At 39.2% G+C, this 17,143-nt stretch overlaps 1 protein-coding gene across 1 annotated transcript; it reads right to left on the bottom strand.

Annotated features, from left to right (window-relative positions):
- Nucleotides 1–746: 746 nt before the first annotated feature.
- Nucleotides 747–16,410, bottom strand: LOC137199741 (uncharacterized). Its single transcript, XM_067614246.1, has 5 exons — nucleotides 16,274–16,410; nucleotides 7,553–8,185; nucleotides 6,432–6,762; nucleotides 6,133–6,308; nucleotides 747–5,709 (listed from the first exon to the last, which is right to left on the bottom strand). The coding sequence occupies exons 2-5, from the start codon at nucleotides 8,155–8,157 to the stop codon at nucleotides 5,478–5,480; spliced, it is 1,344 nt and encodes a 447-aa protein (XP_067470347.1). The 5' UTR covers nucleotides 8,158–8,185; nucleotides 16,274–16,410; the 3' UTR covers nucleotides 747–5,477.
- Between the last annotated feature and the right edge of the window lie 733 nt (nucleotides 16,411–17,143).

Below are 17,143 nucleotides of genomic sequence, written 5' to 3' on the forward strand. Positions count from 1 at the left end.
GGGGCTAGCTGCTGTCTAGCCGAAGCAGATACAGTGTAGATAAAAGGCCGGGTCAGGCTGCCATCCGCTCTATGCTTGAGTGAGAGTAGGATTTAAAGGCACCTTAAAGATAAATTATGTCAGGGCAAGAGAATGGTGTTGCTTGTAATCATGAGGCATGGTAGATTTATCATGGCACAGTCTGATACCCACTGCAAGGCCTAGTGACAGGTCAAAACATCATGTTTGAATTTTGGGCTTCCAAAGGAATGTTCACCCGACGTCTGGCGCATTCACGGAGTTATAATAACTGTCCCACAAAAAAAAAAAAAACCCAAAAAAACCCCTAATTACCTAGTTAACATGATTAAAATGACATCCCCCTCCTTCTCCCTCATTGAAAAATCCAGAATCTATGAATATGCAAATATTGTTCATTTCAAAAGCTTAACTGCTTGACAACTGTTGGGTATTTGAATCTATAACAATGCACCATATTTTACAAGCTAATCATGTTTTCTATGTAAATTCTTAATTTGTAGAGTAACTAGTAACTATAGCTGTCAGATAAATGTGGAGTAAATTGATCCATCCACATGCTGTAGAGGAAACCCTGCATTTTAGTTGTCTGTGCCGTCTTTCATTGTATTATTTAATCCAATAAGCACAGCCTTAGTTGTGTGGTTGAGGTTGATGTTAAATGAAACCTCTCTTAAAAAACACCCATGAACAGAGAAGTGAGGCTGAACACAAAAAAAACCTTTTTTTGAGTTTGCACAATGTTCCCTTTAATTTTACCAGTTCTCACTGAAAAGCATTTCATTCATTCTTGACAAGGGAAATGATTGACTCACACTCACACTGCAGCAATATATTACCCATTAGGTAAAAATCAGTTATTACATTTAAGAAACGAATGAACAAAAACATTCCCTGAGGTCATTGTAACTCATTACGTCATCCACCATCTGACTGCAAACAAAAATTCCATAGTTATCTGCACTGATCAACCCCTAACAGGAACAATGATCTATTGGTTGATTTGAGTAAACATACCGTACCTACAGACTGATAAGAAATCACATGGAAGTTTTCATGATTTTTCATGGCCTTCCCAGTTACACTTGTGCCATGTCTGGTAGTCAAAAAAACAAAACAAAACATAATACATGCTGTACATGCAGCTGTTGGCACAGAGGGAGATCTAAACTAGCTAAAATCTGCAATTTAAATAAACGATTAACACTCTCCTTCATGAATTAAACATTTTTCTTATTCACCTCTTTCCCAAAGTTATTAAACCAAGTAGACGTGAAAATCTGTAAACTTGGAAACAAATAGTTTCTGTCAGTCACAGCAATGCAAGCAGCCTTTAAAGAAGCCACTATGTGTAGGCTTTTTATGTCATTATAACATCTTTTAAATTATTCTGATGATATATTGTTTTTGTTTGTAGGAAAAAAAATTACCCTCTTGGTGAAAAGTAGTGCAGTTGATTGCTTTTAGTCCATTTTTCCAATGGTGTTTTTCCATTACTGGGACTTACTGACCCATAACTGAATTTGTCTGGTTCTGCTTTTGTTTCCACTGTCCTCTGCCCGCTTTTGAGACAAGTGTCAAGAGCTAAATTTCAGCACCTTTCAGGAGGTGGCACTAAATTTCTAAGTTCTGAGTTTATTACTAAATATTAAGTTTCAGGAAGTACCTGGAATGTAGTCCAGGGTGCTCACAGGGCAGCCGTCGCTTGTGATTGGTCAAGCGGATGTATCTCAACTACAACAAAACCCAATAACATAACATAACAGAATTTTAGTTGTACTTTCTTTGTTTACATCAGGGAAGACTTTATACATTTATCCTGCTGTCACCTTTTAAATGATGTACATCTGAAGCTGTGACCCTTTCCAATGGTATACATCTGATATTTCTGTTTGTAAAATATAATGGAAAAGCATGGCAGAAATGACCACATTTGCCCTACTACTCGTTGTCTGCCACTACTATTGCTGTCTGCCACTGTATTTTTTTTTTATACTACCACTTGGGGCGCCAAAGTGACACATTTCCCAATTCTACAATAGGCTTTAAAGGTGCAATATGTAGAATTATGTAAGAATTTTAGTTCAAAACATTCAAAAATTAACTAAAATTATCAAGAGAATGTGAAGAAATAATAAAATGAGATCTTCCCCAACTTTCTTGGTTGCCTATAACAGTTTGTGGACAGATTTCTATGTAAAGGACATGGGATAGTTTTGCCAGGAAATCCAAAGGATTTGCCGTTTCTGCACACTGCAAAGTGCCTTGCCTCACTCGTGCCCCCCTACAGTGCCAACAGGGTGCACCACTGCTAACAATGATCGGCACCCACCACAACACAGAGTCCAAGTAAGCTAACATTACTGCAAAGCATGAGAAATATATTGTGCTATTGTGGTTTTAGCTGCTGCTCGCTCTGACGGAGGGCAAGCAGCCAAGCACATACACAAGGGCCAGCAACAGGATGCTGACTGCAGCTTACTTGACAGCCACCATTGTCATTAATGAGAAGGAATTTCTGATTCTTACATATTACACCTTTAAAGCTGATCTAATCATTACTTTTATATGAAGAATGTATCAGATTGAGTTGCTCGTGACAAACCCAGGAAGAATTATCATCTGACTCTGCAATTCCCCTCAGCGCTACAGAGTGCCTTTCAGCCTTTCAGGCAAAGTTAGAAACTAGCTGGTGTACACACTGTAGCATTTAGCAGCCAAAGAGCCAGATATTTTCCTCAGGAGTTAGTGGATTCATTGTGTCAAACTAATGTAATTGTGTGATTACATTTAAAAAGGTATCACATCTGCCTCAGTTCAGTTTTGATGCTAGAAAGGGGGTTGATAATTATCTGACAAAACTGAAGAGGTTTGTAGCAACTAAGTATTAATCAATGCACCAGCGATGAGGCCATGTTGTCAGTTTGTCAGTAATTAAAGTAAGTGAGGTACATGACTTGTTCAGTCAGATTCATCTGAGTGACGCAGCTGCATTTTAAAACTCAGCTAGTTCCAGTTTAGCAGAACTGTTTCTAAACTGCAGCTAAGCTCAGATGGCACAGCAGCAAGGTGATAAGATGATGTACAGCTTGTTACATTGCCCCCAAGTACAAAAGAAAAATATGCAAAACGTATGCCAAATCACATCCCTCACTATTTTATCACTTGGTTCGTTCCGGTATCTTTTAATTGGTGATCGGACACCCTGGGGGCTCTTTAAACCCAAACACCCTGGAGAACACACATGACAGCAGAGGTTAGTAACTGAACAAAGACAAAGCAAGTAATTGTGCCATAAAAAAGGCAGATCTTCTGAGATGAATGGAGCTGAAAGCAATTCAAACACTGCACCAATTTTCACCGACACAGTTTCATTTGTCTCTAAAACAAAAAACTTGTTGTCCTGCTATCAGAATAATTTAAGATTACAAAGAACTTCTATACATAATGGCTTTAATGTTTGCAACAGTAATCTTTTCACCAGAACCATGGTTGCTTCCTTTATGTCCTTAATGTTGGTGTAATGCCGCAAGCCTCTTGTATTGAAACTACAGCAACTACTCAGTCATAGTGAGTCACTCAGGATATTGTTTAAATATGAGGATATTAGCGCATGTTTTCTCTCCTGGAAGGCATTTGTACTGTTGCAGTCAGTTGTTCATATTCATACTGTACTGGAACACTGTGAGTGTCGGCTCATCAGTTTCAGAAATTTAAATACCGGCCATACACTCAAAAAAAATATAAATAAATCACAACATGAACTGCAAATTTAAATAAATTTACTTATTTTATTTTAGTGGGTCATAGAGACACTATCATGGCTGTAGACTCTTAAGGCCAAAACATGCCGCTGCCAAACAGTGCATCTCAAAACAGCCATCCCTATTATTTTCTATGTACAACTCCCACACTGGAGCATGTCGATGTGCTGCCCCGCGACACTTCACGCTGCTGTCCTATTTCCAGCGTCGCTACATTTTTTCTTCCAGAGAAAACTGTTTTGTACTTTAGTGCTTGCTTTTCACTGTAGTTTTAAAGTCCATGTAAACCAAAAATAAATATGTGTTCTGACCACCCAAAAATGTGTAATTAACCACCCAGCCAAATTTGAATACATAATAAAAAATTACCAAGTATATAAAACTAGGTTTCAAGATCATGGAAAAATAAGCAGTATTCTCTACTTTGAAACGCTGGGGATGTTTCAGAGTAGAGAATACTGCTTATAGTGGCTTCATTGTGGCTGTCACCATTGGAGAAAAAGATTCTCACGCTGTGCTTTTTGGTTAAGTGCTGCCCAGCAAATGCTCTCCCTCTGGCCGGGGACCTCCCAGCTGCATAGCCAGTGCTGAAGCCAAAGTGGCGGGCGGCAGCCGAAACCCTATGGCCCTATTTACCAGCAACAGCGATTATCTGAAGTGAATCCCAGGTGTATCTGGTGACAGTTTGTAAAATCACTTGATGTAAAAACAGTAACTATGAGTATGTGCACTTTGGTGTTTATGTAGTGGGGTAGGGGTTACATTAGTGACCCATCTACATCATTGAGCCACCATTTCAAGCCCACCTGAAAAATCCTGAACACGGAGATGGTGAAAGACAGTTTAACGCTCTAAATCCATAATTCAGTACTACATAGTTGACAGTCTCTTCACGCTCTCAGCAATTATTTTCTAACATGTATAATGTGTTTATAAAGAAATCTCTGATTTTCCTTTACATGGACTTTAACTATTTCACTTGTGCCTGTATCTACAAGGCAAAAATGAATTAATTGTTGGTTGATCTGCTGCTTTCAAAACATAATCTTACTTATTATTTTTTCAAATTTTTGATCAAAAATAGACAACTGCAGTGGACAACTCCCCAATGGCATTTTGTTGTCCCGCGCTGCGCTCACAGAACTGGTGGTGCAGCAGCTTTGAGTTTTCAGCTCTAGTCTTGTTTAATTCACAATAAAATATGATAAATGTAGAGTGTTTGGCATGCGGGAGGAAATTATTGTGGAGCCTTCCACTGACAATGCCCTCTATATGAGTGAAACTGTTAGCTGGGGAGAGCATACTCTGAGCATACTGAGTGTGAGAGGGTGTGGAGGTGTGATATTGTTAGTTTCAATATTCAAAATAACAACTTCAAAGAAAAGATGCAGGCAGAGGGGGTTGCAACTGGTTACAACCCCATATACCACTCAATATCGCTACAGTTCATCAAAAGTTTAGCACTCTTCATGTTGGCAACTGAGCAGCATTCAACAGTGTAGTTCTTAGCATCAGCAGCGGCAGCAAAAACCATATGGCAGTGGTTGCCCTCAGGTGCAAAAGAAGACATTTCAAAAAACAATAGCATTGATGTCTCCTGCCGAGATTTTAGCAGGATGTTATTAAATGTTCCTGCTGTTGAGGGTGCTCATTCATCATCATCAATGTGTCATTCTGAATGTCTGTCATCGAACATCAGCTCTGCCTCTCTGAGTTCAGTAGCCCTACTCTTTTTAATGCCTCGTCCACATTGGGAATCAGTTTTTCGTGGAAGTCCCACAGCCTTTTGTCTTCATGGAGCTGCTCCATTTTTAACGACCCCTGCAGAGCCACACGGACGTGAACAATCCGACACACTTCTGGTGGAACCTTGTACTGCTTTCCAAAATTCTTGAGCACTTCATGCACAGAGGTCTGCTCCACCAACCTGTGAAGCACAGAGACATACCTAAATGAATTAAGCACAATTTTTTGACATGACAAGACATGACAAATTGGGGGCTTATCCAGACAATTAAGCTTGATTTGTTGATCTAGTGCCTTAAAAATGCCCTGGTTGAAAACGTCTTAGTAGGGTTTTCCTTTAGTGACAACAAGGGGATTCCCTTTGATTTAATCAGTGCACCTGTGGTAAATTTTTGTATTCAGAAACTGATAATGTAACAGAAATTCAGCATTTCCAGATTGATCATGTTTTTCTATACTTATTCCTGTCCGGTTTACGATAGGAATGCCAGTCATTCATTGAACAGCCTATTTTAGATAATATTTGTTAATGCAAATTTATCCATGACTGCTAGACCATAATCAGAGAAGCACATTTCTGAGCTGATGTTTCTCTCCTTAGTACCTTGGCTGAACTATCATCTTATGTGGGTGATATATATTTCTTTGGGGCTCCTCCCTGTAGATGTGCTCCAGAATATTAATTCCCATCACCCCTTTCCACTGAGGCAGGTCAAACTTCCTACTTGGCTCGAAATGGTGCTTGGGAAAGATATGGTTTTCAATGAGGAACACCCCTGTCTGGAGAATATGGATACAGCATGGAAGATGGAAAGAGAATATAAATATTAATGAATATCAAATGTGACCCTAAAGTTTGGATATTGATGTAACATGTGTCAAATGCACACCCAAAATACTTACATTTGGATGCTGCTGTTCAAGCATGTTTATCAGCGGCATTAGGCTGTTGTGTTGGTATGGCATTATTATCTCATCAATGTCGTTCAACAGGACATAGCTTGACCGGTCCATTGATCTGTAAATGCACTCATTAAGCGTTGTCAGCTGGCCAAAGTAGTGTAAGTCCCCTCCGTGCTCTGAGAAGAGCCAGCCACGAGATGGATTCAGATGCTTGTTGATGGGCCAAGGAACCACCTCCACAAAACCGTCCTGGCTGTAACTCTGCAACAGGCGATTAAGGTCTGGGCCGCAGCTGGTGTTATAGATAACCACTCTGTCCACACCAAGCAGCCTGGGGAGGGGTGAGGAAAATATTAAACGGTTGGTTCATCCCAATCACAAATGAAAGAAACATATTTCCATATGTAGCTCTAGTGTTATCTAGCCTTGTAGACAGTATCGGTTTCATGTTTCCACTGCCCAGGACTTGTGATATTCATCTGACATTTCTGCCTCCATCCCAATAAAGTGGAGGTGAATGATTTTTTCTTTGTACTGCTCACAGCTTTCTATTATTACATTTAATCCTGCAATAACTGATTATGCCAAGTCAATCCATTTCATTCAAAACCATAATTGTGACCCTAGGACCATGGTGGTGCTAGAGGAAAAGTCAAGGGATCATCAAAGTCAGTAAGATTCATTATCCGCAAACCATAAACCAAGATTTCATGGCAATCCTTTCAATAATTGTTGAGCTATTTCAGTCTAGACCAAAGTGGTGGACTGCTAAAAATCAACAGTAACATCTCTTTCGAGAAACAGTGTCCCCATTACCCTGGATAATCCACAGTCCTCACTGTCAACAGTTTCATAGGTTCTATTCATTTAGTATAAAATAGTTCCAATGAAAAGTATTCACAGTAAGGTCTGGGGATTATCCAACAGGGACACTTATTATGGAAGGATTTCAGCTGTTTAAATATACTTTTTCATTGATCTGAGCAACTCACGGTAGGTTTTGAGAGATGAGGGAAAGGCGAAACCTTCATGGGTAGATGGATATTTCTAAATCACATTAAAGATCTGGATGGCTAGATACCACTAGAAGTTGTAAGAAATTGTGTTGTTGCTGTGCTGACCTGTACATCTCCAGGGTCTGTGCAAATTGAAGCACATTGTTATAGTCTCCAAACAGGTTGGAGATACAGACTGTGAAGTTAAACTGCAACTCTTTCTCTTCCTTCTCATCGGTCCTCTGGTTTCTTATGGGGAGCCAGATCTGGTCAGGTACAAACACTTGGTCTGGCTGAGGCAGAAGAGTGACATATGTAGCTTTGCAGTTTTGAGGAATCTGACACATGACATCTGTAGTGACGAAGGGAAAACCAAAGTGATCTGAGTGTTGTAAAATTGTTGCTGGAGTTGTTTTTCTTGATAAATGGCCTGCACAGCAGAAAAAACAGTGAAGGGGTTGGACGGAGTCTCTCCTGAATATGCCAATGATGCGTATATCCAAACCATTCACTCTCTGGTCCATGTAGGCTGACACCAGCAAGTGCTTGGTGTTGGTGAGGGGGGTGATGGTTTGCTCAGAGATGTTTAAGGAGCATGTGCTTGGAGGTCCATGTGGCTTTGGGACAGACTTGTTGATTCTGGGTGTTCTCATAGTGATGGCAATGATGAAGATAAAGGTAGCAGTGAGGAGGAGGAGGAACTTCCCTTTGAATTGAATTGCCATTTCCATTCAGCCACAGACGAGATGGATTCCCAACCTGAAGCAGAATTAAGAGTCACAGTCAAAGACATTAGACATTTGAGGAACAAAGCACACTGATGGTTAAGGCAGAGGTTTATCATTATTGCAATATCCTTAACAGGTGTGAATGTGATCAGTGAAATATAATAGTGGAATCCTTCCATGATGTATGGTGTGAGAGATGTAAATAGTGGTTATCATTTGGATATATTTATTTATTTACTGAATAGGACAGTGTGCAGTTTGAAACATTAAAGATGCACTGCACCAGAGTTAGCTTGAAGCTAATTTGCATCAAAAAACAAAACAAAAAACATACAACAATAATATAATATAATATAATATAATATAATATAATATAATATAATATAATATAATATAATATAATATAATATTATATAATATTATATAATATTATATTATATAAAATATTATACATGTTACAAATGGTGTTCTTAAACTAAGTGCTCAGTGTTAGTTTGTTATTACACCAGTTCAAAACACGTTCATGCTGTGTCTATAATCTTAGCTCCTTCCTGTTTATGCCACTTTGTCATCTCATGCTGCCTAGGTCCACACTTGTGTGTACTTCTCATTTTATTATTTGATTACATTGTTTCAAAACCTAATCAATGTGTTTATTGAGTGATCAAGCACTTCTCCATAGGTGTCGTATGCTGTCCAGATTGTAAAGCCCTGAGGCAAATTTGTGATATTTTAATAAAAAAGTTTTACTTTTATTTGTGTGCGATGTTTTGCCAGCGCCTGTTTTCTTGTTCGCGATGTGGATTTGATGTCGCAGCTACAGCTGTGCCTCCCTGTGTTTCCCTTATGTTTCATTGTGTTCCCTTGTCTGTGTGGCGCTCCTTCCTGGACTCTCCCGGCTTCTGGTTTCATGCTCATTGCACACACCTGCCTTCCATCAAGCACATCATCCTTCAGCATATCTACTCCAGCTCTTCAGCCACTCTTTGCCAGATCATTCTTTCAGCCACAGTGGCAGTTAATGCTTCCGGCTGCTCCTGCTTTATAGTGATTATTTCCTAGTGCTGAATTCCTCCAGGATCACAACTCATCTGCCTGCCTCCCTGCCTGTGTGCTCTCCAACCCACTTACCACCTGCCACCTTCTGCCAGCCCACGCCATTCTCCCTCATTCATCACCACCATCCATCTATCTGCTTGAGCCAGCTTCCTCCCCACTCATTCCACCTCCATTCCCCACTACCCTGCCAATAAATCCTTTTCGTTCATCTCAATCCTACTTTGTGTGTGTGTTTGGGTCCACATTACAAATCATAACATTTGGCCTTGTGTGCTGTGGTCATGTAGATCCATGCAAAAAATATTTTCGCTATGAAGCTTATAATGTTCACTTTTAATTGTCAGAGCGGTGCTGATCGACACTGAAGTCAGACTGCATTGTATTAAAAGGTGTGTCTAATATTTTGTCCACTTCTATTTATATACATGCAATACAGTAGGATTTATTGCAAGTGTTGGATCTGTGTGGGGCTTTTAAGGTTGATTCTGATGTTTAAACTATTTTAAAATTAAGGCAGAAAAAAGCAAAACAAGTAGCAAGAACCAAGTACAGCTAGGGCTGATGGAAATGTTATTAGTTTTGCAGGTATTTGGTGATCAACCAAATTATTGGACAAATAAAATTTTGACCGGTCGATGGTGCAAGATGAAGAATCCGAGGATCACCAAACATTCATATTCCTGATGGGAATATGAATGTTTGTACCAAATTTCATCATAATTCATCCCTTAATTTTTGAGACATTTCACTAAAAAGCAAAACAGTGGATGTCAGAGTGATGCTAGAGTAAAAGTTAGGGAACCATCACAATTAATAGGCTTTGACAATTAATGTCTATCAATATTTGTGCCAATCCATCTTGTAGACTTTGATATATTTCACTGGATAACTGAAAAGTTTGACCTGCTGGTGGCTCTAGTTGAAAAGTCAGATCACTATAGTCATTGGGATTCATCCTCTGGGCACCGTGGATATCTGTGCCAAATTTCATGGCAATCCCTCCATTAGTTGTTGAGACATTTCACTCAATGCCAACCTCCACAGTTGTTGTGATATTTCAGTCTGTCATGGCTGAAAATAACTAGAGTCAGGCCGCTAGGTTGCTTTGCTGGATTATTAATGAGGGGTGATATCTACATTATGGCTTGCTGTGGCCCTGAGGGAGTCGAATCATGGGAAAAAAATATTTTTGACGTGTCATGTTACTGAATTCAAATAAGGTCAAATAAGGTCAACTCACAAGTCAAACTGAATACTGCTACACAGATACGTGCTTCTATAATACAAGCGATCAGCAAGTATTCCGCTTTATAGAGAAATGAAGCAACAAGCATGTATGTTTTGTTTCACAGTGATGCACTTCCTGAACCCTGCTTATCTTGTGGTTTTGACTTTCCCTATTGACTAGTAAACTGAACACTCCTTGCTAGGGCTGCGCAGAGACCTTTAGAGGGGCAGGTGCTCGAAGATTAAAACACCATACATCAACATAATTTACAGCATAACCTGTTATTCTCTATGTATATGTGTGTGTTCTGTTGGCACCTATTAAACATCACACAGCTAAAGACAACATCATCACAAACTGTGACGACCGAGGTTTTGTTATTGTAAGGGTAAATTAATTGCAAGGCTTTAAGTGTTTTGTTTGAAAGACTCAGTTTGTAATGTTTGACTGAATGGCATATAAAACTATTTGCTTTCAAAGATAAAAACCCCTAAGTGGTGAAAAGGCTGCTCCCCAAACAACAAACGTCAAAGCACAAGATTGAAAACTGCCATAAAAGGACTTGCATGGACTTGTGCAAGAGACAGACCAAACAACACAGATATAAAGTCTTAGAGGAAACTGCACAAATTAGGTGCAAGCAGCACATGGCTGCCATTTCATAATTAATTATAATTTAATTTAATCTTGTGCTTTGACTTTTGTCAGTGGGGGTGCCCTTTTGTTTCAGATTGTGTCTTTAAAAAATATTTACCAGAGCAGCAATTCATGTAGTCTGCTTTGAATTTGTTCATGTCTCTTTTTTGTCTAACTGTCTCTTGCACTACTTTTCAACTCTGCCTCTCCATTATTCTTAGCCATATTTTATAGTCTTTAAAGATTCTCCCCTTTCTGTCCAAGTTGTTGTATGCCTTGTTTTTTAAAATGTCTTTGTAATTATAGGATTTGTAGGGCTACATGTTATGCTCTGGATCAGGGAGATTGTCATATCAAAAGCATATTCTTTGTTTAGAAACAATATGTATACGCTAAATGTCTTTAAAGGAGCAGCCTTTTCACCACCATGGGTTTTTGTTTTTGAAAGCAAATTGTTTTATAGGCCATTCAGTCAATGTGGTGGCCGCACCACATGTGAACACCAAGTGTTCGTAGTTGTTAAGATACAAACATTTCACAAGTAATGACAGTACACATAGTCTTTTGTTTTCATACAGCACACACATTTTATTATTGACAGTTTGTTTGCTAATGTGAGTGCACACATTTTGGTTAACATTCTGTCATTAAGAAGTTATGTTGAGTTTTGTTTAGGTTGCTGTTTGTTTAGTTGATCTCAATTTGAATTAAAGGGCCCTAGTTTTTGAAATACTTTTCTCTAGATTTTCTACTTTTGTATTTTGGAAAAAATAGTTTGTTAAGTTGAAATTAAGTTGTAAATAAATTACTATTTTTTTGCTTTACACACCTGGTGCTCTTCAGCCTTACTGCTTGGCCTCTGACAGTCAGACATTACAAATTGAGTCCTTCAGACCAAATACTTGAAGCCATTCAGTAACTCTTACAATAACGAAACCTTGGTCCTCACAGTTTATGATGAAGATGTGCCTTGTCCAGCCAGCAGAGAATGTTGCCTTTGGATGTTTAATAGGTGCCAACAAAACACACACACAATAGAGAGTGAATCATGACTCCCCCCCTCCAATTTAATCGGGTGGGGGACTATGATATATTATGATGTGGTTTGTTGTAGGATTCCATATTACATTCTGTTTGAATATGGATTGCTATAAGTCAACAGGTTATTCTGTAAATTATGTTGGTGTATAGTGTTTTAAAATCTTGTTCCATGTGCGCCTTTTTAACTTGGAACACATGCTCCTCTAAATGTGAAAAGCCAAACCCACATGTGCAAAAAATGATTGTCACAACTGCCATGAGCAAAGGGCAAAAGCATTTGTTTTAATTGCACTTTTTCCATATATGTATATACTGATTGATATGAGGAATTTACACAGTAAATTCTGTGAAATTACATGGTAAATGTAAGAACATTACACTCTAAATCCCCAATTGTTACTCCCTTGTTCCTTGTTGTCTTGTTTTCATCTACTGTAACTACATTTACAGTGCTGCTTGAAAGTTTGTGAAACCTTTAGAATTTTCTCTATTTCTGCATAAATACGACATAAAACATGATCAGATTTTTGCGCAAGTCCTAAAACTAGATAAAGGGTACCCAATTAAACAAATGAGACAAAAAACTTGAAACTTTTTCATTTATGTATTGTAGAAAGTTATCCAATCTTACATATTTGTGTGAGGCAAAAGTATGTGAACCCTTGCTTTCAGTAATTGGTGTGACCCCCTTTTGCAGCAATAACTTCAACCAAGTGTCTCCAGTAACTGTTTATCAGCCCGGCACATCATCCTCCTTACAGAAAAGTCTCAACTCAGGAATGTTGGTGGGCTTCTTTGCATGAACTGCGCCCTTTAGGTCCTTGCACAGCATTTCTATAGGATTCAGGTCTTTGACTTGGACTTTGAGTTTGACTCAGCCACTCCAAAACATCTCTCTAACCATTCTTTGGTAGAGCGACTTGTGTGTTTAGGGTCGTTGTCTTACTGCATGACCCACTTTCTGTTGAGCTTCAGTTCACAGATACCTTGACATTTTCCTATAGAATTTGCTGGTACAACTCAGAACTCATAGCTCCTTCAATGATTGCAAGCTATCCTGGTCCAGAGACAGCAAAGCAGCCCAAATCATGATACTACCACCACCATGTTTCACAGATGGGTTAAGGTTCTTATGCTGGAATGCTTATCACCAAACATAACGCATCAGTCCACACAAGATTTTTCTAATCGCCTTCTGGCTTATCCATGCAGTCTTAAGCAAACCTAGACAGCAGCAATGTTCTTTTTGGAGAGAAGTGGCTTTTTTCCTTGTAACTCTGCCATGCACACCACTGATGTTTAATGTTCTCCTGATGGTGGACTCATGAACATTGACTGTAGCCACTGCAAGAGAGTTTATTTTCCTAGATGTTATCCCTTATTGTCCCTTGTGACCTCCTGGAGTATTACATGCCTGCTCTTGGTGTGATCTTTGTTGTTCGAACACTCCCAGGGAGGGTGACAATGGCGTTGGATGTCTTCTATTTGTATACGATCAGCCTGACAGGAAACTGGTGGAGTCCAAACTCTTAAGAAATGGTTTTGTAACCCTTTCCAGCCTGGTGAGTATCAGCAGCTCTTCTGCTAAGGTCCTCAGAAATATCCTTTATTTGAGCCATGACACACTTCCACAAACCTGTGTTGTGAAGCTCAGACTTTGATAGTGTATACCCAGATTTCTCTTCTTTAAATGAAGCAGGGCCTTCAAGATTCACACTTGATTGTCATCCCATTGATTGTAACACCAGACTCTAATTTCCCCTTCAAATGAATTGATAATGCAAGAGGCTCACATACTTTTGCCACACACAAATATGTAACATTGGATCATTTTCCTCAATAAATAAATCAACAAGTGTAAGGTTTTTGTCTCATTTGTTTAATTGATGTCCCTTTATATAGTTTTAGGACTTGCATGGAAATGTTATCATGTTTTAGGTCATATTTATGCAGAGAAAGGGAAAATTCTTAAGGGTTCACAAACTTTCAAGCAGCACTGTAAGTACGAGTAGGAACTGGTAAGTATTTTACATGCACAGATGCATGCGACACACTACACTGTAGTAGTGTAGTAGCTGTATTATAGAATGTTACCAAGATTGCCCTTTCAGGGTTTTGGATTTAGACTTAACTTCTTTTGTCCATCATGGCATAGCCTGTTTGCCCAACTGATCTTCATAATATTAATAACAAATTACCAGAGTCAGAGTCTGATGTTCTAAATTATTGTATAAATCTTTGTCCCTTAAAGGAGCAGTGTGTAAGATTTGGCCAGGATTTTTGTTTAAAACATTCAAAAATCAACTTCAATTATCAACTGAATCTGAAAAATTCAGTCAACAGTTTTGGCATTATGTCAAAGACATAAGATAAGACTGAAGTTAGCATGCTAACCACCTAGCCCCAGCCCGTCCTGCTCATAATACCACTTTGTACCTCAGGGGCGATAGTGAGTCACTGTAGCGTCCAGTCTACCCTAGGTCCAACATGACAGGAAGAAGAAGTGGCGTTGCCCAGGGCCACTGGCAGCAATGGCAGCCAGGCTGAAAGCTGCTGTAATTTTTACTCTAGGAGTCAATATGTCACTTTATTAAGTTTTAATATTTTTTTCAGGCAAGAAAGTAACCATTTAGATTCCCAATATGTGGTCAGTTTATCCAAATAACGCCTATTTGGAAAGGTGTGCCAACATTGTTAGACGCAGCTGCTGCAGTGACTGTAGCAGCCGTGGGCCAGGGAGACAGTTGGTCATTTCAGCTCCATGATACAATGAGCTCTTTGGTAATTTACTTTGGCTCTAATGTCTCGTAGCATTTTGATATTGAGACGATGTCATAACACAGATTCACTGTAAAGAGTAAGCTTTACGCTATATTAAGTGAGTGATAATGGGAGGAAGGGTGGGGTAGGAGGGAGGTGGCCAATTTTTACACATTGCACCTTTAAAATTCCTTCATTTAAAATGAAATGTGTTTGGGGATGCTCAGCAAGGCGGTGTTGCTATTGTAATCAGAGCTCTTTGGACCCTCACATTGTTGAAAAACCTACCAACACATGGAGAGAGAGAAAAGGGGAGGAGAGGGTCTTTTCTCAAACTGAACACATATTTATGTATCTAAGAAATAAAAAAGCCAATTTTGCATAATAAATTACCTTTAACATTACAGCTGCAAAATATTTTTTTCTCTAAAACAGTGAGCACTATTTGCCTGTTTTCTCACTGACTGCTTATTTGTTGTACCCTGAACTTTATAACAATCTTTATACACGTGTATGTTTTTATGCTGAAATACAGTAGTCGTCATTTAATATACAAGACGTGTGTCATTTCAGATGAGCCAAATAATCAAGACAGTCCTCAAAGTACAAAGCATACACACTAATTGATCTTTGATGAAAAATCAATGAGTGTGAGCTTGAGTACAAGGATTATGAAGGCACAAAGCCTACACACAAAACAGGGAGATTTAATAATAGTTTAAAAAGTGGAGTTTATGTACAACTTTGGTGATATACTAGAACAGCATTGTGTTTGCATTATGAAAGAGTTGTTACAGTGTTGCTTTTTCCTGATGAACGCATGACTTCACGGTTTGCATACAGCACCAGGAAATGGGAGTTAATTTTCATTCAATTTCCCTTTCATCTACACTTTTCTTTGGACAGTTGCAGTGTCGGTGGAAGCAGATTCAGTATAATATTGCAATAACAGGGCGCATGCGATCAATATATACACAAGGGGCCAATTAAGACTATAAACTGTATTCAGTATGGATGCTATCCCTATATTATAGCACTACTAGAAAAACAACTCCTTTATACACATTCAATGATTGTACGACAGCAAAATTGCACTCTATGTGTTATAATATGATATCTGAAGTATATTTTAGTGCTGTGCTACGACGGTTTTAGGACTAGATAAATACGGTTAATGCTAAAAATGTTATACTGAGAGTAGGTCTCTATCACAGCTACGCTATAACATTTATTTATTATAATGGTATTATAATATTTGTCGTCTTTTTTAGTCTACTGCAGTCTACCTGCAGTAGACTGCGGATATCCGCTGAGATTTACAATACTCGTAAGTTATTATAAGACTTATTTCATCAAATGACCAATCGCTCTTAATATTAGTAGACAGTAACTCACTCAAAGCTGATTGTGGTGCTCCTCCTGTCTTAGGGAAGCTGCTGGGTGAAGACAACCAATGTGGGCAGTAGAAATATTGTAGTCCCTGTCCTGGTGTGTCCGTTAGGTGTCATTCCCTTGCCCCATACCAGTCTGTGTCGTTACTCTTTTTTTTCTTTTCACCTCCCTCGGTGCTTGATATCTGTGGGTGTGACCAGCGCTTTCTGGGGTGGAGCGTAATGTGTTACGGGAAGCTAAAATGTAATCAAATACATTTTCGCCACTATTTCGTCATTTGTCTTGAGACACAGCCGGCACAGGCGCTGGTTTAGATGTTGTGTCTAGGACTTAAACGCCATAAAGACTGTGCTGCTGTCACCCACGGATACACTACACTAATAGCCTCTTATAACATATGAATCTTTAATACAGTAATACTGCATGTTATGCAAAGCAACGCTCCATTAATGTCATTATAAGCTCATTACAGTAAGTCACTGTCTCCCTTCAAATGCCCCTTCAACACTTATGGTAAAAAGAACAGCAACAGTGAACACAACAGCTGTAAGTGTGGTGCCACAGATTTGGGTCCGTCCTATAGGTCCTGAGGGCTGCCCTACTGCTTCAGCCCTGAATGGTTTGAGCCGAGCACCGCATATCTTTGGTCCTCAAAACTGTTAGGCCTATTTTAATGTAACAGAGTGGAACTTAATGTGGAGCGACAGAGGGAGGGGGAGGTGCTGCACATAACAAGACATACAGGCCATGGATGTGTTACAGGCAGGGAAGTTACAGTGAGCGGAGCGGTCCCAGTGTTTCAAGGCTTTCACTTTCAGCACACAGATTGGTCTACAATGAAAACTGCGTGGCTTTAATTAGCAGAGATGCGCA

The sequence above is a fragment of the Thunnus thynnus genome, chromosome 16 (genome assembly GCF_963924715.1).
Source record: "Thunnus thynnus chromosome 16, fThuThy2.1, whole genome shotgun sequence".
Classification (NCBI taxonomy): Eukaryota; Metazoa; Chordata; class Actinopteri; order Scombriformes; family Scombridae; genus Thunnus; species Thunnus thynnus.

Bases quoted from the DNA above. Each gene is read 5' to 3' on its own strand.
- LOC137199741 (XM_067614246.1), bottom strand. From the start codon at position 8,157: ATGGAAATGGCAATTCAATTCAAAGGGAAGTTCCTCCTCCTCCTCACT. The intron at 6,309-6,431 runs GTAAGTATTTTG...CATATTCTCCAG, and splicing joins TTGAACAGCAGCATCCAAAT to ACAGGGGTGTTCCTCATTGA. The intron at 5,710-6,132 runs GTACTAAGGAGA...TGTGCTTCACAG, and splicing joins AAGATGATAGTTCAGCCAAG to GTTGGTGGAGCAGACCTCTG.